General features: G+C 44.1%; 1 protein-coding gene across 1 annotated transcript in view; it reads right to left on the minus strand.

Annotated features, from left to right (window-relative positions):
• Positions 1-23,940, minus strand: part of LOC137327731 (growth arrest-specific protein 2) — a 161,214-nt gene that overhangs the window by 75,611 nt on the left and 61,663 nt on the right. Inside the window, exon 5 of the mRNA XM_067993536.1 lies at positions 4,748-4,886. Within this exon, the coding sequence (XP_067849637.1) occupies positions 4,748-4,886 (139 nt within the window). The remainder of the gene's footprint in view (positions 1-4,747; positions 4,887-23,940) is intronic.

The following is a 23,940-nucleotide window of genomic DNA, read 5'->3' on the forward strand; positions in this document are numbered from 1 at the left end:
GTACCTTGACCTAAACTGCGATTTTCAGCAAACTTTCCAGTGACAAATCACAGCACATGCACACTTCAAGCAGGGATCACTGGATAACACTCAGGAGAAGGAGCCTAGACTCATTTTACTCTTTGGAGGCCAACTGTAACAACCCTACTGTCACCCTTGCTGATAAGAGCTAACAGGGATCAAAACAGGGACTTTCTTAGTCTATATGGACCAGTTATTCACTGGACAGACTTCATGAGCTTCCAGGAAGCCTCATGGAGGATGAATTTTAATAAGCATTTTAAAAATTCTAACCCAACCCCCTTTAGATTATAATGCTATAGGACGAATCCACCCCGAGTTTGCCAGTAGTAATCTAACAAGAATGTGGCAGTGTAGTTGCAGCCTTTCATGGAAACATTTATTTTTCTCCATCATTGGTCAATATGTTAATACAATAATGCTTCATGTCACTAATGCTCATAGTCCACAAGCAAAACATTATACTCCCACCATGTTTCTCTGGCGGCTTTGCCGATGTGTGGGCCTCCCGCGGTTTGAAGTAAAAAATCACATTGCAGCATTGATGACATCATCGAGCTGCATCTTTCGCAAATCTCACCAGATTTTGTGATCTGCAGCCAAGCATGCTACAAGCTCAGAATCTCCAGCCAAACATGCTGCAAGCCCAGAATCTCCAGCCACGCATGCTACAAGCCCAGAATCTCCAGCCAAGCATGCTACAAGCCCAGAATCTCCAGCCAAGCATGCTACAAGCCCAGAATCTCCAGCCACGCATGCTACAAGCCAAAATCTCCAGCCACGCATGCTACAAGCCCAGAATCTCCAGCCAAGCATGCTACAAGCCCAGAATCTCCAGCCACGCATGCTACAAGCCAAAATCTCCAGCCAAGCATGCTACAAGCCCAGAATCTCCAGCCAAGCATGCTACAAGCCCAGAATCTCCAGCCAAGCATGCTACAAGCCCAGAATCTCCAGCCAAGCATGCTACAAGCCCAGAATCTCCAGCCAAGCATGCTACAAGCCCAGAATCTCCAGCCAAGCATGCTACAAGCCCAGAATCTCCAGCCACACATGCTACAAGCCCAAAATCTCCAGCCAAGCATGCTACAAGCCCAAAATCTCCAGCCAAGCATGCTACAAGCCCAGAATCTCCAGCCAGGCATACTACAAGCCCAGAATCCCCACTGCCCTCTCCTCTATTTCAGAGTACAGGTTTGGAGTTCCTGCAGAGAAAAATGGTCCTTTTGGAGCTGTGAAGATTGACACCACAACAAAATGGATGGAAGTGACTCCGAGTCAATACTGTCTTATCTGTGCACCCCTCATAGGACGAGCTGCTCTCTGAAAGGTAAGTATGCTCACACTGCTTAATTTTGAAATCTTGCATTACAATACATATAAGCAACTCTTCGCTGTAAGCTTGGTGGAGCATCACAGAGGAAATGTGCGCAGCACTCTGGCAACTGTTAGGTAATTTGCAAGCGCACAGGCATGCCCATGTTTAACAGGACACTCTGTATTGCTGCCATGCCAATGAGTCTACACTGTGACCCATTCAATGTGGCATGCAACAAACAACAAGCATGTTGCCAAAAAAGGGTTCCTAGGTACTCAGACAAAATGGCTGTTGGGCTGGACACTTGGGTGACCACACAATGCTCCTCATTTCCTCATCCTGACAGGCCTTTATATCTAGATGACTAGAGTACAAGGGGGCAGAAGTTATGCTGCAGCTATACAAAACCCTGGTTACACCGCACCTGGAGTACTGTGAGCAGTTCTGGGCACCGCACCTTTGGAAGGACATATTGGCCTTGGAGGGAGTGCAGCGTAGGTTTACTAGAATGATACCCAGACTTCAAGGGTTAAGTTACAAGAAGAGATTACACAAATTGGGGTTGTATTCTCTAGAGTTTCGAAGGTTAAGGGGTGATCTGATCGAAGTTTATAAGATATTAAGGGGAACAGATAGGGTGGATAGAGAGAAACTATTTCCGCTGGTTGGGGATTTTAGGAGTAGGGGGCACAGTCTAAAAATTAGAGCCAGACCTTTCAGGAGCGAGATTAGAAAACATTTCTACACACAAAGGGTGGTAGAGGTTTGGAACTCTCTTCCCCAAACGGCAATTGATACTAGCTCAATTGCTAAATTTAAATCTGAGATAGATAGCTTTTTGGCAACCAAAGATATTAAGGGATATGGGCCAAAGTCAGGTATATGGAGTTAGATCACAGATCAGCCATGATCTTATCAAATGGCGGAGCAGGCACGAGGGGCTGAATGGCCTACTCCTGTTCCTATGTTCCTGTGTTCCTAACAGGTAATAGTGAGGTGTCAGTCATGATAACACTCTCACCTCTGAATCAGAAGGTTGTGGGTTCAAGTCCCACTCCTGAGACTTGAGCACAAAATCTAGGCTGACACTGAAGTGCAGTACTGATGGAAAGTACTGTCTGAGGTGCCATCTTTCAGATAAAACGTTAAACCAAGGCTCCGTCTGCCCTCTCAGGTGGATGTAAAAAATCCCATGGCACTATTTCAAAGAAGAGAGTGCTCCCCGGTGTACTGGCCAAAATTTATCCCTCAACCAATATCACTACATCAGATTACCTGGTCATTATTTGTGGGACCTTGCATTGTGCAAATTGGCTGTCACATTTCCTATATTACAACAGTGACTACACTTCAAAAGTACTTCATTGACTCTGAAGTGGTTTGGGATGTCCTAAGGTCACGAAAGGCACAATGTAAGTGCAAGTTATTTCTTTCTTTTCTTTCTAACTTCCAGGCTTTAGTGCTCCATTTCATTTCAGGCACATGTGCAGGAAATTTAATCTTACAAAGCATTTGGATTAGATTTTTTTTCTGAACACATCAGTAAGAATCCAATTATAAGTAATAACCACCAGTGCTTGATGCTGATTGATCTGAACCAGACTTTGGTGTAAGTGTTTACAGGTAAAGCTTATTAAAATTCTAAATCCACATGCCAACCTACAAGAGATTTCAAAACTTAATTTCTGGCTTCACTGAGATCAGAAATCTGGAGACAGAATCAGCAGGGTTCAGTCCAGACAACTTATGTGATCATAACTGAGAAAGAAGACCGAAAGACAAATTTCACTGTAGATACAACATAATTTCCAAACAGCTAGATTCATGCCCATCTTTATAATTGAAAGTTGTTTTTATATAAAATCTAGAAGGTGAAGATTCATTCTTAGCAGAAAATACTGGAAATACACAGCGCTCCAGAATTTTGTTTGCGCAGCACTTACATTTCAGGTGAAATCTGGCACTGAAGGATCCAATAGAGCATGCAGTGCACATGTGCTCAATCCATGCTGGAAGTGTGTCATAAGCATTCTTGGTTAAGGTGCCCTGTAGTCGACCAGGATGACTACCTGAAACTGGCGTTAGGCCCACTGCCTATGCAAATCGGTGTCCCAACACCTGGTTCAGGACCTTTCCAAAAATGGTTCGTGACTAGCCACGGCATGCGCCATTCATGCTGTGGTCAGTTATCTCAGGCGCACAGCAGCTAAATCAGCAGCTGCCACCAAAGATGCAAGCAAGAAATCTTGAATGTGGAGTCAAGAGGAGCTGGAATTCTCCTCCTGGCTCCACATTACAACTGCGGGCCGCTGCCAACCACCACTCACACCCCTCAATAATTGCCTCCTCCCACCTTGGACTTACCTGCTACCCTTGGCTGGCATCTCAGCAGCCAATCTCAATCCCATACATAAACCTACGACCAGCGAGCTACGTCCAGGGCTGCAATAACACTTGCGTATTATACTAGTGAGGCAGGCGGACTTTCCCGTAGTCCTGCTACCGGCCTCTTTTAGCTGCATGCAGCATGCGCTGCACCCGGAGCACGTTCGAATCAGGGCACGAGCCGGGTGCAGCATGTCCAGTAATATCTGTAAAGAGAAATAAAAGCAGAAAATCTGGAAAACACTCAGCAAGTCAAGCAGCATGTGTAGAGAGAGAAAGAGAGTTAACATTTCAGGTCGATGACCTTTCATCAGAATTCCAGCCTGACCTGCTGAGTGTTTTCTGTTTTTTTTACAGAGAATTACATAGAATTTACAGAACAGAAACAGACCATTTGGCCCAACTAGTTTATGCTGGTGTTTATGCTCCACACAAGCCTCCTCCCACTCTACTTCATCTAGCCCTATCAGCATATCCTTCTATTCCTTTCTTTCTCAAACTTATCTAGCTTCCCCTTAAATGCATCAAATGCATTTTATATCAGATTTCAAGCATCTGCAGTATTTTGCTTCTGTAAAGAGAAGATGGCTTAATGTTTCAGAGCTAGACCCTTCATCAGAACTTGTTTATTTTCAGCATCTGTGGTTTTTATTTCACATTTCTAGCATTTGCGGTTTAATCTTTTTATCTCTTGGCCGCAGATGGTCTCAGTTTTATCAATCAAAATGCAATCTTCAAGTAAGGTAAAAACTTGCTTGTATAAAGATCTGGAAGGTCCACCTCTGGTTAGCTGGAATTAAATTGAGCATGAATCAGCATATTTTCTGGTCCTGGATGGCACATCAGTATTCAAACCCAACTCTAGAGCTTGCTGCTGGCTGGGACTTGTTGCCTTTGAATGCCAGGGTCAGCATCCAGACCAGGGAGGATGCCAATCCCGGCTGAGATTAATGGCAGTTTGCTAGAAAGAATCTAGCTGCCTATTTATTATTTTGGATTACATTTTTGCTTTGTTTTACTTACTGCATCATCCAGCAACTTTCCTGCACTCTTCTTTCCAGGAGATTTAGTCGGAGAAGGAGATGGGGGAGGTGCGGAACGGGACTCTTCCTGTTCAATTTCTTTTTCTAATTTGACCAGTCCTGATGGTTCCACTCCAAACCTGGATTTCAAAAGGAAAGCAGTTCATATGTCTTTATTGTTAAACGAATCAACATACACAAACTCAAGCTTCCATTTGCAAGAAAGCTAGCTCAATCTTGATTTGATTGTATGGGTTGGTATAAGTCATCTGTGCTAAAGTGCACAATTTTAATTTAATTGTTTCCATTCACGTATAATGCTTGCCAAAATTAGCATTACCTTTTGAAGCCTCAATGACACTGACATATAATAGATACTACACAGGAATGGAAGCAATTATACAAAAATGTACACGTTGGGAACAAAAATGGTTCACATATTTTAAACCTTATTAACAGATTAGTGATGATTGCACCAAAGTGTATTCCACTGAAAGGTTAAAATAGCTCATAAGCTCAGGCTGCATCCAACACTGTATCACATATATCAATGCAGCAATGACTCAATCAAACTACAGCACTGAAAAATCACAAATCACACTGTAGCTAGGGGTTGATAATGAGCTGGTAGGCAGCTGTAGCACAATGGCTGCTGCTGCTTGTTACGATCAGGCTCTGAGGCCCAATTTCTACTTGGCATCCATTGAGTATCATGCCTAATAATGCACTTTGGGAAAACAGCTGTGCCTTAGGCTTATTAAGGTCACTAAAAATAACAAAACATAGCTTCATACACTCAGTACCCATATGAAATAGTTGCTGACAGTGGCCCTCTGGTAAGTCCTAGGAGAGGGAGGGGGTAAGTGATCAGGATGGAGGGGACAACCCGGATAGGGAGGGAAGCAATCGAGAGGGAAGGGAGCTATTGGAAGAGGGGTGGGGAAGCGATCAGGAGGGAGGGGGCGAACTGGAGAGGGCTGAGGGAGGGCCACCAATGGTCTTCAATACTACAGTGGGGCCAGGGAGGAGCACACATGCTCCTCCCAGCTCCACATTTGGATAAGTTTTTTTTAAAAACTTACTTTTTTTGTGGCGGCCTCCAACAGTCCCTTTAAGGACCGCTGGATAAGCAGCATGTAGCATATGGTTTTTCTGTTTGGCGCCTGAAAAATGGACGCGGCGCCATCAAATTCCTCGGCCAATCTGTTTTTGTTGAGTTTTGAGAGTGACGGGAGAAAAACCTGTCATCCCCTTTGGTATGCCACTATAAAAGTTTAAATATTAAACCTAAATTTTGCTGGATCATTAGGCAATTTTAAGTGGAATAAATCTAACAATTTTTAACCCACATGAATACATTGCCATAAGTTTTTGAATGGGTGTAACAGACCTGAAAAAATGACTCATTGTTTGTACAGTATTAGAATAGCAAATTATTGTATCCCCTGTTCAACACTTCCCCAGGCTGAACAATTCAACCCATCACTGAAATTAACTTTAACATATGGCTGGTGACTCATTCTATTATTGACTGCAAACAAAAATGGACTTCGACATGTGGCGCTGACTCAACCCTTTCAATTTGTTTGTTACTCTCTACTGCAGCTGAAGTATAGAATGGATATCTTCTTTTTATCTATTAGAATGGCAGACTCAGGATGGCACAGCAGATTGCTACTTCATGCATTGCATGCCCCATGAGATTTAGGTCTGCAATTCCCTCATGGTGAGTTTCCAATCTCAGCCATGCCTCAAGGTAGAGTGAAGCCAGGCATTTCAGGCAAAAGGCAAAGAAAAAAAATCAGTGGATAAGGCACTTGCTTTTATATGTTATCTACCATGTTGTACTGCCACTTTCATTATCTTTCATTATCTCTCATCCTCTACTGCACAGTGGAGAACGTTATGGACATTGCCTGTTGATTTATGTCTCACTATAATGTCAAGTACCACTTATCATCACTGAATGTATGAACAACATTCTACAATAGTATATTTTATAGAGATGAAAAGATTGTGGGTCTGTCTCAGTGAATGAATCCTAATATGCTGTCACCTTTTATACTGTATGTGTGGTGGAACCACAGCTTGTGATATATCAAATGAAGATGAAAACAAAAAATGCTGGAAACACTCAGCAGGTCAGGCAGCATCTGTGGAGAGAGAATCAGAGTTAACATTTCAGGTCGATGAAATTGATGAAACCTTTCAACCAATTCTGATGAAAGGTCATCGACCTGAAATGTTAACTCTGTTTCTCACTCCACAGATGATGCCTGACCTGCTGAGAGTTTCCAGCATTTTCTGGTGTTATTTCAGATTTCCAGCATCTGCAGTATTTTGCTTCCTCCAAATTAAATGGAGAGTTGAGTTTATAATAAGATTTATCTGTGTATCACATGTTTTATGTGCCATAGATATTTTATTACTGTGCCCTGGATAGGATTTATTTTCCTTTCCAACCATCCCCCCCCTCCCCCTGCCTTGGTGGGTGTAAGTCAGATAGAGTGTACCCGAAATGCTCTCTGCCCAACCTGGTCTCAATCCACCCACATTTTTAGATTCAGGTCATTACCCTAGGCCCAGTGCACACCAGCTGCTGATATGCTCTTGGCAAGGCCTTGCAACAGGAAATGGGATGGAAATCCAGCTACCAGCAGGCCTCGAGCCCTGAAGATTTACAAGGGATCTGCCAAAAAAGGGCACTTACCTTTTCAGATCCTCTATTACCTTGCTGCCTGCATTTCTTACATCATCTAATCTGAGCAGGGCAGGATGCAAGGCCTAATGCCAACTTCTTCTGGGTGCTCACCCTAATGGCCCTTGCCTGGTGATCACACAGGGAAATAAAGTGGGAACCACTGTTACATTCCTCCTTACTCATTTGGAAGCTTACACTTCCTGTAGCAACACAAGGAGGGGATCACCTGGCATCATGGAGCTCTGCCCTTTCTTCCCCTTCTTTGCTGCCAGAAACTCTGCGTTCCCAGGGTGCAAAGCAGAGGAAAATCAGGCTCAGTGAGTTCATTCATAGTGCTTTAAAGCCTGCTTATGGATCAGAGAGGAGTTAATGCAGTTGCCTCGACTGTTATTGCTGCAACTTTTGTGTTACAGAAAAGCAATTTCTCCTCGGCAGTAATGTAAAAATGACATTGTATCTCCAGAGCCGAGACCCAGTCTGACTTTGGAATGCAATGACATGAGACCCCTCAGGGAGGCTACTTTATACTGTTTGGGTTTGACAGCACATGGAATATAATTCCAATGTACTTCGAACTCTGGTTTAAAAAAATGCTCAGCGGAGTCCTTTAGAGCTTTTTGGAGTTTTATAAACTTGGGCAGAGTTATTTTTTAAATTTTCTTGAGAAACCTCCCACCCATGATATGAAAATATTCAAAATTCACTGTAAACACGCATAGGAGGCTTGCTTGGTCACAAGAGTGCAATTCCAGCCATCATAAAAAAGGCAGTGCAGTGGTCGCAGATCAGTAGCACAATCTAACTGTAATCTGAGTCCTTGTTTCTTAAGTCAGGCTCAGTAGTTAGATTGATTGAGTGGAATTGTCAGGTTTACTCTGTTCCCTCTTGGCAGGACAGCTCAACGCTGTGAATACATTTGTTTCTTTCCACGTACATGCAGTGCTACAAATTGTATATATTGCATGTGTTGACATGCCCATGAGACAGTGCATGTACAGGCACATACAAAAGCAAAGAAAATGCTAACGTATGCAGCAGAAATGTGATGGATAAATGCAATGGATGTGGTTATGCGTTAGCTGACATTACATTGCACTGCTTCTAACTTGATTCCAGCACAAAATCTATCCAAGAATTGGGTTTATTTTAATCCAGGAACTAACTGAAGCTCAGGATTCAAGACTTTAAACTGCCAGTCAGAGCTTGAATACAAGCAGATGTTTGGTGTTCTTTGACTTCTGAATGTAAATATAAACTGGGCACTAGATTTTCAATCAACCTACCTGTGATAGGAAAGCTGTACAAACAGGAAAGTAAAAGACACACAAAAAAAGCAACTCTCGATAGTATTTAACATCTGGATTCAAATGAGAAATAGTGTTTTGTAAATTAGAGTAAATTAACATTCACAGAATAAAGAAGACAGGTTTCAGAGATTGTTGTCATAGCTATTGATTCACAGCATAGGTATGCACAGCAGCAGCTAAGAAATAAAAAAATAAGTTTGGCTCATTGTAAATGGTAGCTAAGGTACCAAGTAAATAGGGATAAAACAATAACTGGTTCAAATTATATTGATCCAAATGAATTTCATTTCTGCATAAATGAAATTCTAGTTACAAATTGATTGCTTTCTTTGGCTAATAACTCATGTGGCCTGTTTAATGAAAAGTCAGCCAACATCACTGTGACTGCTTACACTGAATATATCCTTTTCCTGTCTGTCTGGAGGGGCTGACATGTTGTAAATCTTCTTATTCTCACTGGACCTCTTCCTATACCTGGCTTCATGTTCACTCACTCACACTCACTCACTACACTACACTTCTGTGCAAGATGCTGCTTGATCTTCCTCTTTTTGATTTAATTAATCTGACATTTTTACATAGCTCCTTGTGCTGAAAATCTAACCAAATCATTGGTAATGATTCTTGTTAGCTATACTCATTGAACACAGAATAGATCGTTCCTCATTGTAGTTGCCCAAGGAAAGAGGTAGTGAGGGTGTTGTGGGACCACTAAGAAATTGACTGAATATACTATTAAACAAATAGAACCTGTTGTAATAAGCATTTTTTTTGTTTCCAACATGCTAAAATTCAATAGTCCTGATGATTTAATAATGGAAACAAACACAAAACTATCTACACCCCTATATTGTTCAAGCTGATATATACGCACTGCATTACAAGGAATTGTAGGGCAGATGCCCCAATGTCACGTATGGGGAGTGCCACCCGCAAGGAACATGGTAGGCCTCAACAGAATCATTGCTCATCTCTTTCTGCAGTCACCTAGAAGAATCCATGTTGTTCACCTCAGAATTCCACTATTTAAAACTTGCTTGATTTCCTGCTACTCTTGACTAGCCAAACTGAACTTTGTTCATTATAGCTAGTGTATTTTTTTTTCTATTGGTTACTGCTGCTTTCTGCAATTCAGTATTCCTTTGGTGCACACCTCCAACAGTAGCATTCTTACTGCCATCAGTTGCTAACCACAGCTGCAAGCACAGTGCTCACCATGGGCATTCCATTAGGCCTGCCAATGGCTATCCTGGATTTGGATTAGGAAGAGGAGGGAAGATAGGTAAATGTGCTAGCACCTCAGATGTCTGGCACCAACCCATTGTGGTGCAGGGCTTACATTATTCAACTCAGCCCCAACTACTTGAGCATGCCTGAAGTCAACTGCCTATGCTTGTCTTCATGCCTGAAGTCAAATGCCTATGCTTGTGGTGAAAGTCATCACGACAATGAACGTTTATGCCATTGGTTCCTTTCAAGCCACCAGTGGAAACATTTGCCAAATCTGTCAGACATCCAAACACTGTTGCATCAAGCAAGTCACTACAACCTTGTTTACCAGAGAAAACAAATTTGTCACTTTCCCATGGAGAGAACAACCTGAGAGTGCACAGCTGGCTGGGTTCCCAAAAGTACAGAGCCTCATTGATAGCAACCATGGAGCCTAATAACAACCTTGTGGCATATATGAATTGGAAAGGATTCCATTTTATTATCATATAAGTGGTCTCAGACCACCACAACAGAATATTCCAGAAGTGACTATGAAATTTCATCTAGCGAAAGTCCACAGTGCCACACAGGCAGATAAGATGACTGTCCGCTGGATGACCAGGACTACCCCTTGCTCCCCTGGTTATTAGCACTAGTCAGAAATCGCCATATCAAGATGGAGAGAAAATGCATGAGTCTTATTCCTCCACCTTATATCCAGTAGAACATACAATTGTATGTTGAATGAGTGCTTCCACTGTCTGGACAGATCAAGAGGGATCCTACTGTATAGCCCTGAAAAAATTTCAAAAATAATCTGCATTTGCTGCAAAATCTTGCTATTCGGAGAGGTGAACCGTGCAATCATAGATGCTGAAAGGTAGACCTGTGGTCTTGGCAGCAGAAGGGGAGGAAGGAGACCTGGCCTTGGCTGAAGCACAAACAGGAGATCCGTGCATCAAGAAGTGATTGATAAGACTTTCAGTTAAATGCAGTCCTTGGGATGCAATATTGAATACTCCTATGGTCCTCTTTGTAGTTTACTTGCTCCTTAACAATATGCAAGGCCAAATTGCCTATGCCTTCATTACCATCCCGACTTGCTGGTTCCCAACTACAACATTCATATTTCCCTTCTGTCTAACAAATCATCCTCAAACATTCCAAAGAAGGTGCAATCAATTGATTTCCCCGCACCACGGGCCCGATATTTGGAGGGCGGCGGGATCGCAGCGGGGGGTCGACTGGGCGCGTGGGTAACGCGCCCAGTGAAATTGGGGTGCTCCACACGCAATCGCAGGCTAATTGAAGGTACTTACCTTGGCTTCCGGGTTTCACGCTGGAAAGCTGCGCAGCATAGGCTGTCAGCTGGAGGAGCCCTATTTAAAGCAGCAGTCCTCCACAGACTGATGCTGCAGAAAATAGGAAATATTACAGCATGGGGCAGCCCAGGGGTTTAATGATGCCTCACTCCAGGTATTATTGGATGGGGTGAGGAGGAGGGGGAGGACAGAGATCTTCCCCCCGCGGGTGGGAGGAAGTGGCCTGCCTCTGCCATCAAGAAGGCCTGGCTCGAGGTGGCAGAGGAGGTCACCAGCACCACCAACATATCACACACCTGCATACAGTGCGGGAGGTGCTGCAATCACCTCAGTAGGTCAGCCAAAGTGAGTACACTTACTCATTCCCCTACACTCCATCTGCCACATCACCGCCCCCACCCCACATCTCCTTCTGCACTGCCAACACTACCCTATCACATCACTCCTCACACCCATTCAAAGCTCAGCCTCATCTTACCTGCACTTACTCACCTCGCCAGTACTCATCCCACCACTACAACTTAACCCAATCCTCATACAATCTCATGGCTCTATCTCATACTCACCCTTTCATGCATCTCTTTCATGGTCAGCCTTGCTCAACCTGCCACTACCTGTGCTGCAGCCAGAGGGCATGCATCACATATGTGCAGTAGGAAGCGTAAGACAAACGTGTCGTGAGCATGAAGGGGATGCACAAGGGTGTTTGAGGGTTTGTCACGGTTTTTACTTCTATTTAATTTCTGATCAACTCACATAACATATTATATTGTCACCACTACTGCCATGTCATTGCGAATCTTGTCTGGTTTGTGCAATAATGCCCTTTCCTGAGGATCACTATGAAGACCCACAACTGATGCCACCCATTGTGTCACTGCAGAGTGGGTGAAGGTGTATTTGCAGGGCTCTTTTGTGCAGATGACTGAGAGACGTCGGCGATGTCCCCGGTGGCACCCTGGAAGGATGCGGAGGAGAGGTTGTTGAGGGCATTGGTGACTTTGACAGCGACAGGTAAGAAGATGGTGCTCGGGCCAGCTGGGAGCAGCTCAGGATGAAGGAGGCTGCAGATGTCATAGAGTCATAGAGTCATAGAGTTATACAGCACGGATAGAGGCCCTTCGGCCCATCGTGTCCGCGCCGGCCATCAAGCCCAGTCTAATCTAATCCCATATTCCAGCATTTGGTCCGTAGCCTTGTATGCTATGGCATTTCAAGTGCTCATCCAAATGCTTCTTGAATGTTGTGAGGGTTCCTGCCTCCACAACCCTCTCAGGCAGTGAGTTCCAGACTCCAACCACCCTCTGGGTGAAAAAGTTCTTTCTCAAATCCCCTCTAAACCTCCCGCCTTTTACCTTGAATCTATGTCCCCTTGTTATAGAACCCTCAACAAAGGGAAAAAGCTTCTTAGTATCCATCCTATCTATGCCCCTCATAATTTTGTACACCTCAATCATGTCCCCCCTCAGCCTCCTCTGCTCCAAGGAAAACAAACCCAATCTTCCCAGTCTCTCTTCATAGCTGAAGCACTCCAGCCCTGGTAACATCCTGGTGAATCTCCTCTGCACCCTCTCCAAAGCGATCACATCCTTCCTGTAGTGCGGTGACCAGAACTGCACACAGTACTCCAGCTGTGGCCTAACCAGTGTTTTATACAGCTCCATCATAACCTCCTTGCTCTTATATTCTATGCCTCGGCTAATAAAGGCAAGTATCCCATATGCCTTCTTTACCACCTTATCTACCTGTTCCGCCGCCTTCAGGGATCTGTGAACTTGCACACCAAGATCCCTCTGACCCTCTGTCTTGCCTAGGGTCTTCCCATTCATTGTGTATTCCCTTGCCTTGTTAGTCCCTCCAAAGTGCATCACCTCGCACTTTTCCGGGTTAAATTCCATTTGCCACTGTTCCGCCCATCTGACCAACCCATCTATATCGTCCTGCAGACTGAGGCTATCCTCCTCGCTATTTACCACCCTACCAATTTTTGTATCATCAGCGAACTTACTGATCATACCTTTTACATTCATATCCAAGTCGTTAATGTAGACCACAAACAGCAAGGGCCCCAGCACAGATCCCTGTGGTACCCCACTGGCCACAGGCTTCCAGTCACAAAAACAACCTTCGACCATCACCCTCTGCCTTCTGCCACTAAGCCAGTTTTGTATCCAAAGTGCCAAGGCACCCTGGACTCCATGGGCTCGTACCTTCTTGACCAGTCTCCTGTGCGGGACTTTATCGAAGGCCTTACTGAAATCCATGTATACCACATCCACTGCGTTACCCTCATCCACACGCCTAGTCACCCCCTCAAAAAATTCAATCAAATTAGTCAGACATGATCTTCCCTTGACAAAGCCATGTTGACTATCCCTGATTAATCCTTGCTTCTCCAAGTGGAGACTAATTTTGTCCTTCAGAATTTTTTCCAATAATTTTCCTACCACTGATGTTAGGCTCACTGGCCTGTAGTTCCCCGGTTTTTCCCTACTCCCCTTCTTGAATAATGGTACTACATTAGCGGTTCTCCAGTCCTCTGGCACATCCCCTGTGGCCAGAGAGGTTCTGAATATATATGTTAGAGCCCCCGCAATCTCCTCCTTTGCCTCACACAGTAGCCTGGGATACATTTCGTCCGGGCCTGGGGATTTATCCATTTTTAGGCCTGCTAAAACCGCCAATACCTCCTCCCGCTCGATGTTAATATGTTCGAGTATATCACAGTACCCCTGTCGTATTTCTCTGTCTATGTCGTCCTTCTCCATAGTGAAAACAGATGCAAAAAATTAAAACAGATGCAACGACTACATGTTGAGTGACTCTGAGCCTCCGTGTGCACTGCTGCTCAGAGAGGCCCAGGAAGCTGAGCTTCTGTCTGTAGACCCTGTTGCGAGGGTAGCGCCTTCTGCAACGCATCTCTCTCTGCGGTTGCCCTCCCTCCTGCTGTGCAGGTGGATGTGTCACAGCACTGTGTTGTGGGGCTCCACGTGTCAGAGGTGGACTGCATGGCCGGCGAGGCTGATGATGCTGTTCGTACTCCGAGGAGGTCATGACTGCAGCTACGGCGGCCCCCATCCGGAAGATGTACATTTGAGGGTGTCCACAGGGTAGGTAAATGTGTCTGGACACCGGGGTAAGTGTGCAAGTTGGTGAATGTTATTATTAGGAGGAGGGTGATGGAGGCCAAACTTTGTCCAAAGTGACAGAGTGGCCTCCTGCAATGAGTGAGGTTCTCCCCCCACACCTGTCAAATGGACCTTTGCTGCTGCCACAGGCTGATGGCTGCAACACGTCCATTTCAACTGGGAGTGTTTCCCCCAGTACGGCAAACAGCCTCAGTTGTTTGGAAAATCCCACCCCTCCTAAAATATCATGCTAATCAGGTCTGTAAACGACCTGAAGTACTTAAACAATAACCTTAAGTGGCATCCCGCTGGCTTTAATTGCCGACGGGAGTCCCACATGCGGGGGCTGCGTGCGCATGTCAGCACATCACTGGGGAGCCCGGAAGTGGGCGGGTTGGGCCAGGCTCCGGACCCGACCCGGGAATCCCCGATTTTCACAGCGCTCCCGCCACGAACGCACCCGCTCGGGGGTGTGAAAATCGAGCCCCACATGTGTGTCCGAATATTATACTCATTCAAATATGGTTGCACACTATTGCTCTTGAACAGGGACCTCGTGATTTGCCTGTAAAAAATGCCCTGCTTCTGCTATATCATGAGATGGCCTTGCCACTACTCCCAGTGCCTTGGCATCAATGCTAGCTGGCTGCTTCCGCCCACTACATGCATCTCTCGCAGTTCTTCGAGGAGGCCTTCTGGGAGAAGCAAATGTATTTTCAACTTGAGAGGTCAAGTCCTACTATACCCCAGCTATTGGATACCCCTTGTGGATGACCAGGGATCTGTGTGGAACCAGACCCTTGGCTACAACTAAAGAGTATGAAACCTGCCATCAAATCCACTCAAACCCTAGCCTCTGAAGACACAAGTGAGAACCTTCTATAAATTGAAGTCTAGGTTTCAAAAACAGCAGACACGGTGTTGGCACAATCAATGTCTCAGTGTTGCATGTACTGCCTGTCTGGACATTGCTAAGCACCACTGCTCATAGTTATCAGTCCATTGTCACCACTGCAAGGCAATGCATGGTTACCAGCATCCCACATGCTTTCCGCTAAAACTTTCACTACCATTCCCATATGAGTCACAATAATGAATTTTCCAATTTGTGTGCAGTCACTCAGTCCCCTTCCAAATTCGAAAATTAGCACAATGAGACTGACATTTAACATAGACTGTATTTGTGCCGCAGGAAAAGACAGTGCATGATCCCAAAGAGAGAAAGTTCATAACGGGAGGATTGGCAAATATACACGAGGAGAAGGCACTCACATCATAGGTCATTGGTGGCAGAAGGAATTGTATTCCTGGTGATTACAAGCTTATCGAAGAATGAACCCAGCAACAGTGGCCTGGCAGGCAGTTCTTTACAGGATCCAGCTTTTTCTCAGGGGTTCAGAACCAGTGAGTCTCTCTGTCAGGTTCCCCAGATGCCTGAACATTCTGATTTGCAAACAATTTTACAACACCAAGTTATAGTCCAGCAATTTTATTTTAAATTCACAAGCTTTCGGAGGCTACCTCCTTCGTCAGGTGAAGCAGTGAGGCAGCATTACCTTAGCATCTGATTTTGAGATGAAACCTGCAGTTGGTCCTTCACAGTACAGTGGTTTTCAGAGACAACAACTACCTCAGTCTCATAATAATAGACGAAATCAACAGTTTTCAAGCCCTGCATTTCAGCACTCAGGAGGCTCCTTGAAGAAGTTCAGAAGTGGCAAAAAATAAATATAGAGACACAAATTGGAAGCAGTATGGTGAAGACAGAGATTCTTGTCTGGCTTATGGATCACATTATGAATTAGATTTATTGACACTATTTTTCAGGTTTTATTGTCTTGGCAGTAATGAGGGTTTTAGGAAAAGGAGGATAATGGTATATTGTTGAGAAGTTGCAAGGAGTTTTAAATTTGAGATTGCAATGTTGTGGGGAGGTGCTATTAGTCACAGATATTGGGGTCTGTGTATATTGTTGGCTATATAGATGAGTTATTTATTTTCAGGAGAATATATCCCTGTCAAAGCACCCGTGACATTTCTTGGGTCAGGCACAGGATAACTCTCTGGATCGTCCTCATTCCCGTGCTCATGTCGTCCACATCCACTTCCCTTTCCTGTGATGATTCATTCTCTTCTTGCAGCTGGACTCCTCTCTCCAGTGTATAATTATGCAGGATGCAGCAGGGAATGACAATGCTGGATACTCATGCTGAAACATATAGTAAAGCAGCATCAGAACTGTCCAGATAGTGGAATTGCGCTTTCAGCATTCCAAAATGTGCTCCATCATGTCTTTGGTGGCCGAATGGTGTTGTATCTCTTCTCAGAATTACTCCGAGGTATCCTGACCAGGATCCTTAACCAGGATGGAGAGGGTGACCATTATCTCCCAAAAGCCATCCAGTGACCTGCCTTCAATTGACAAAAAGAGCTGGTCCAGATGCCTCATTATAAACATATCAAGGCAATTGCCAGGGTACCTTGCATTGACATGTAGTTTCTTATCCCTGTGGTCACATTTCAGCTACAGATTTAGGAAGTGGTATCCCTTCTTATTAATGCTGCCACTATATCTTCTGATAGCCGCATGAGTGCAGTCCATAGCCACTTGCACCCTTGTGAAGCCTGCAAAGCCAACGCCTTCTCACTTTGATAACTGTGTCCATGGAAAAAGAACTGAACTGGTCAGCTATAATGAATAGTGTATTGGTCACCTGCTTGATGCAGCTGTGGACTGCTAACTGTGAAATGTGACAGGGATCACCTGCTCTTCATTGGAAGGATCCTAATATATAAAATATCAGCATATGGATACTTTCACTTCTATGGACAGAGTGGTGGTATTCCTTGAAGATGGTTTAAGACTTGATCCAGTAACCTGCATAACTCATGGAGTACATTCTCTGAAAGTTACATGCTTCACATAATCTAGTTGCTGGGTAACTCTTAATCCTCCTCAGTCTTCTCTAATGCAGCTAGACCCTTGTCTGATCCCTTTGCTCCATCCCCTCCCCCCTGGGGAAGGAAAAATACAAATGAAAGCCCAGTTGGAACATCATCCTAACTGGTACCCAAAGAGGAATTCCCCTTTAAGAGACAGCTGGAAGTCCTTTAATCCCCTCTTCCAGTATTTACAGCTCCAGGTCTTAAGTGATAACATCCCTGAAGTTCAAAACCTGAATGAAAAGCTACCATAAATCCTTTCCTGCTATGAACCTTCTAACCAAAATACAGAGAAATCTCACCTTGGGGCAAGATGAATTTGAGTCTGCTGCCTTTCAGAGGCCTCTGCTGCACTTTATGTTCTGACAACTGGGCCTGCCTGTTCTGCTTAATGTAAGGAAGAGCGGAGTGATGGGAAATCTTACAGATGATGTCACACTATCATCCATCGTGTCCTCATTAGCCTTTCACCATTTCCTCTCTGATTGGCCTCAGCAGCGGTACTTTTAACAGGGTGCAGAAAACCTGGGGGAAAACTGCATGAGTGGGAACTTGGCGAAGCGTGATTCCGAGTACTGGAACCTACCAGCAGAGACAGAATGACTGAGCACTTGGACAAGTATCAACTGATCAAAGAGAGTCAGCATGGATTTGTGAAGGGTAGGTCACTTCTGACGAATCTGGATTATTTTTTTTAAGGAGGTCACTAGCATGGTGGATAAGGGAGTGTCTATGGATGTTGTCTGTATAAACTTCCAGAAGACAACTGATATGATTCCGCGTAAGAGATTATTACCAAAAATGAGAGCACATGGAATTGGAGTTAACTTTATGACAAAGTAAGCTGTGAGGAGGACACAAAGAGTCTGCAAAGGGATATAGACAGGTTAGGTGTGTGGGCAAGAAGGTGGCAGTTGGAGTATAATGTGGGGAAATGTGAGGTTATTCACTTTGGTAGGAAGAATAGAAAAACAGAATATTTTTCAAATGGTGAGGAACTAATAAATGTTGGTGTTCGGAGAGACTTGGGTGTCTTCGTACAAGAAACACAAAAAGTTAGTATGCAGGTACAGTAGGCAATTAGGAAAGCAAATGGCACGTTGGCCTTTATTGCAAGGGGATTGGAGTACAAGAGTAAGGAAGTCTTACGACAGTTGTACAGGGCTTTAGTGAGTCCTCACCTGGAGTACTGCGTACAGTTTTGGTCTCCTTATCTAAGGAAGGATATACTTGTCTTAGGGGCAGTGCAACAAAGGTACACTAAATTAATTCCTGGGATGAGAGGGTTGTCCTATGAAGAGAGGTTGAGTAGAATGGGCCTATACTCTCTGGAGTTTAGAAGAATGAGAGGTGATCTCATTGAAACATTTAAGATTATGAGGGGGCTTGATTGGGTAGATGATAGGGTAGATGCTGGGAGATTGTTTCCCCTGGCTGGAGAGTCTAGAAGTAGGGACCGTAGTCGCAGGATAAGGGGTCGGCCATTCAAGACTGAAATGAGGAGGAATTTCTTCACGCAAAGGGTTGTGAATCTTTGGAATTCTCTACCCCAGAGGGCTGTGGATGCTGAGTCATTGAATATATTCAAGGCTGAGATGAATAGATTTTTGGATTCTAGGGGAATCAAGGGATATGGGGATCGGGCAGGAAAGTGGAGTTGAGGTCGAAGATCAGCCATAACTGAATGGCGGAGCAGGCTCGAGGGGCTTGCTCCTATTTCTTATGTTCTTATGTTCTTAATGGTCGATAATTGATTGGTAGGAATTATAGAGTAGGAATAAAGGTTTTGTCACAACTCACCAATCAGAGAACAAATGGTGTTTCACAGGGATCTGTACTGGGGCCTCAGCTTTTCATCATTTATATTTATGACTTGGATTAAGGAATAAAGAGTATATTCAAATTTGCAGATGACACGAAGGTGGAGGCACAGTAAACGTGTGGATGGGAGCAGGAAGTTACAAAGCGACATAGACATAGACAGACTAAGTAAAACTATGGAAAATGGAATTCAATGTGGGGAAGTGTGAGATCATCCACTTTGTATCTAAGAAATACAAATTGGAATATTTTCTTAATAATGAGAGGCTAGGAGATGTGAGGAGCAAAGGGATTCAGGTGTCCATGGACACAAATCACTAAATGCCACTGCAGAGGTACAAAAATTAATCAAAAAAGCTAATAGAATGTTGGCATTAATCTCAAGGGGGGTGGAATTCAAAAGTGAGGAAGTGATGCTTCAGTTGTACACAGCCTTAGTCAGACCTCATCTGGAGTGTTATGTTGTTTTGGGTACTGAACTTCAGGAAAGGTACATTGGCTTTGGAAGGGGTACAGTGCAGATTCACCAGAATGATATCAGGGCTAAAAGGGTTAAATTATGAGGACAGGTTTCCCATACTTGACTTGTATTCTCATGAGTTTAGATGGTTGAGGGGTGATTTAATCAAGATATTTAAAATGATTAAGGGATTTAATAAGAGTAGATACAGAGAAATTATTTCCTCTAGTGGGGGAATCCAGTACAAGAGGGCACAATCCTAAAATTAGAGCTAGGCCATTTAGGAGTGAAATCAGGAAGCACTTTTTCCACACAAAGGGTAGTGGAAATCTGAAACTTGCTCCCCAAAAGACTGTGGATGCTGGACCAATTGAAATTTTCAAGATCGATAGATTTTTATTAGGTAAGAGTGTGAAAGGATATGCCAACAGGTAAATAGAGTTGAGGTACAGATCAGTTGTGATCTAATTTAATGACGGAACAGGCTCAAGTAGTTGAATGGTCTACTCCTGTTCCGATGTTCTTACTTCAGTGCTGGTTTTCAGGTAGAAAGAATATCCGGGCTTAGATTTCTAATCAGCTATCAAAAAGAAACTTCCATTCTATTTGGGCGGGATTCAAACCCATATCTCATACGAAATGGTAGCATTCTAGCCACCTAGTCCCCAACAATACTTTTTTTTCCAATTTACAATTGCACTGTATTCTAATTGAGTGAACTTTACGTATTGATATGACTAAACATTACTTTTAGATGATTTCAACAAACAACTGTATGAATATGTTCCTTCATTGATATTGAATGCATATCACAAAGGTCTTATTTCATGCAGTGTTCCAAAGTTGTCAAAATACTTTTGGGAAAAAAAACATAGGACTTTTACCATTTACTTCTAAATCTTACACATATATACATTGGTAAATTATACACAATTTGTATTTTGTCCTACTTATAAGATCAATATTGTCACAACAATTTCTTTGTTGCTGTACATTAATTTGTTCTTGTCACCTTTTACCGAAATGGCAAACAGATGATAACTGTGTAGTTATTTGGGGTTTGTTACAGTGCCAAGTCTCACTTTAAATATTGGAAGTCGTTTGCAGAGTAAACTGAAATCCTTCAAAATATATTACAAAGTACTTTCCAATCCAATAAATGTAAAGTTTAGTCTTAGAAAAGCAAGACTGCATATTTAAGTTATTTTTCAAAAGCTATCACTTTAATAAAGTAGATCAAATCAACATCTTAAAAGATCATCTGTTGCCTATGCTTTCAAATGAGGAAAACAATAAAATAGACAGTTCAAAATAGAGAACCCATGGGCAACCAATCAAAGTTGGTTCAGGTTAGGAATCAAATCCAAGCAAAATAAGTCATTCCATACCTTTTGATTAAAAGATAATTTCAATACATATAGTAAAAACCCAATATTCTCCATTTAATAGAGATCTATTTAGGGGGGAACCCACTTAACTGTTATCTGGTATGTGTATGAAGTAAAACTATTGTTCTTTTTTCCTTTGTGAAAAATTGGGAGTTTTCCCTGCACTTATAGATGCCATGTATTTTTTTTATTTGTTCATGGGATGGGGGCGTCGCTGGCAAGGCCAGCATTTATTGCCCATCCCTAATTGCCCTTGAAAAGGTTGTAGTGAGCCGTCTTCTTCAACCGCTACATTCCGTGTGGTGAAGGTTCTCCCACAGTGCTGTTCGGTAGGGAGTTCCAGAATTTTGACCCAGCGACGATGAAGGAACGGCGATATATTTCCAAGTCGGGATGGTGTGTGACTTGGAGGGGAACGTGAAGGTGGTGTTGTTCCCATGTGCCTGCTGCCCTTGTCCTTCTAGGTGGTACAGGTCGCGAGTTTGGGAGGTGCTGTTGAAGAAGCCTTGGCGAGTTGCTGCAGTGCAATAAGAGGTGTCCGCGGTGTAAAAGGAGAGTCCGAGAGGTGAGCGCAGTGTAAAAGGAGAGTACGAGAGTGGGAGGAGAGTCTGAGAGGTGAGCGCAGTGTAAAAGGAGAGGCCCAAGAGTGAGAGGAGAGTCTGAGAGCGGGAGGAGAGTCCGAGAGGTGAGTGCAGAGCAAAAGGAGAGTCCGAGAGGTGAGCACAGTGTAAAAGGAGAGTCCGAGAGCGAGAGGAGCGTCGGAGAGGTGAGCGCTGTGTAAAAGGAGAGTCCAAGAGCGAGAGGAGAGTCCGAGAGCGAGAAGAGAGTCCGAGAGGTGAGTGCAGAGCAAAAGGAGAGTCCGAGAGGTGAGCGCAGTGTAAAAGGAGAGTCTAGACAGCGGGAAGAGAGTCCGAGAGGTGAGCGCAGTGTAAATCTAAAGCAAGTCACGGCAGCAGAGCTCGGACCCGTGATATGCTCCTCCTGCACTATGTGGGAAGTCATGGACACTACCGGTGTTCCTGGCGACCACGTGTGCAGGAAGTGTGTCCGGCTGCAGCTACTGGCTAACCACATTTCAGAGCTGGAGCTGCGGGTGGATTCACTGTGGAGCATCCGCGATGCTGAGATTATCGTGGATAGCATGTTCAGTGAGGTGGTCACACCGCAGGTAAATTTTATGCAGGCAGAAAGGAAATGGGTGACCGCCAGGCAGAATAAAAGGACTAGGCAGGTGGAGCAGGAGTCCCCTGGGGCCATCTCCCTGTCAAACAGATATACCGCTTTGGATACTGTTGGGGGAAATGGCTTATTAGGGGAAAGCAGCAAGAGCCAAGTTCGTGGTACCACGGATGGCTCTGCTGCACAGGAGGGGAGGAATAAGAGTGGCAGGGCTACAGTGATAGGGGATTCAGTTGTAAGGGGAACAGATAGGCATTTCTGCGGCCGCAAACGTGGCTCCAGGGTGGTATGTTACCTCCCTGGTGCTAGGGTCAAGGATGTCACGGAGTGGCTACAGGGCATTCTGGAGGGGGAGGGTGAACAGCCAGTAGTCGTGGTCCATATCGGTACCAATGACATAGGTGAAAAAAAGGATGAGGTCCTGCAAGGTGAATTTAAGAAGTTAGGAGACAAATTAAAAAGCAGGACCTCAAAGGTAGTGATACCAGTGCCACGTGCTAGTGAGTATAGGAACAGGAGAATAGACCAGATGAATACGTGGCTGCAGAAATGGTGTAGGAGGGAGGGATTTAGATTCCTGGGACATCGGGACTGGTTCTGAAGAAGGTGGGACCTGTACAAGCGGGACGGGTTACATCCAAGCAGGACTGGGACCGATGTCCTCGCGGGGGTGTTTGCTAGTGCTGTTGGGGAAGGTATAAATTAGAATGGCAGGGAGATGGGAACCTGAGCAGGGAGACAGAGGAGGGGGAAACAAGAATAGAAACAAAAGACAGAAAGGGAATAAGCAATAGTGGAAGGCAGAGAAAACAAGGGTGAAAAACAAATAGGGCCATAGTGAAAAGTAAACTAAGATGACGAGCAATTTTAAAAAGACAAGTCTAAAGGCATTGTGTCTTAACGTGTGGAGCATTCGCAATAAGGTAGATGAATTAACAGCGCAGATAGATATTAATGGGTATGATATAGTTGCGATTACGGAGACATGGCTGCAGGGTGACCAAGGCTGGGAACTGAACATCCAGAAATATTCAATATTTAGGAAGGACAGCCAAAAAGGGAAAGGAGGTGAGGTAGCATTGTTAGTAAAGGAGGAAATCAATGCAATAGTAAGGAAGGATATTGGCTCGGAAAATCATGATGTCGAATCTGTGTGGGTGGACCTAAGAAACACCAAGGGGCAGAACTAAGGGGTTTGTCAATAGGCCCCCAAACAGTAGTGGAGATGTAGGGGAGGGCATTAAACAGGAAATTAGAGACGCATGCAAGAAGGGTACAACTATAATCATGGGTGACTTTAATCTACATATATATTGGTCAAACCAATTAGCAATAATACTGTGGGGGAGGGATTCCTGGAGTGTGTATGTGATGGTTTTCTAGATCAATACGCTGAGGAACCAACTAGAGAACAGGCGATCCTAGATTGGGTATTGTGCAATGAGAAAGGATTAATTAACAATCTTGTTGTGTGGGGTCCTTTAGGGAAGAGCGACCATAACATGATAGAATTCCTCATTAAGATGGAGAGTGAAATAGTTGAATCCGAAACTAGAGTCCTGAATCTAAATAAAAGAAATTACGAAAGTATGAAGTGCAAGTTGGCTATGATAGATTGGGGAACTTTACTAAAAGGGATGATGGTGGATAGGCAATGGCTAATATTTAAAGAATGTGTGCAGGAATTACAACAATTATTCATTCCTGTCTGGCGCAAAAATAAAACAGGAAAG

Source organism: Heptranchias perlo, chromosome 12 (genome assembly GCF_035084215.1).
Source record: "Heptranchias perlo isolate sHepPer1 chromosome 12, sHepPer1.hap1, whole genome shotgun sequence".
Taxonomy (NCBI): Eukaryota; Metazoa; Chordata; class Chondrichthyes; order Hexanchiformes; family Hexanchidae; genus Heptranchias; species Heptranchias perlo.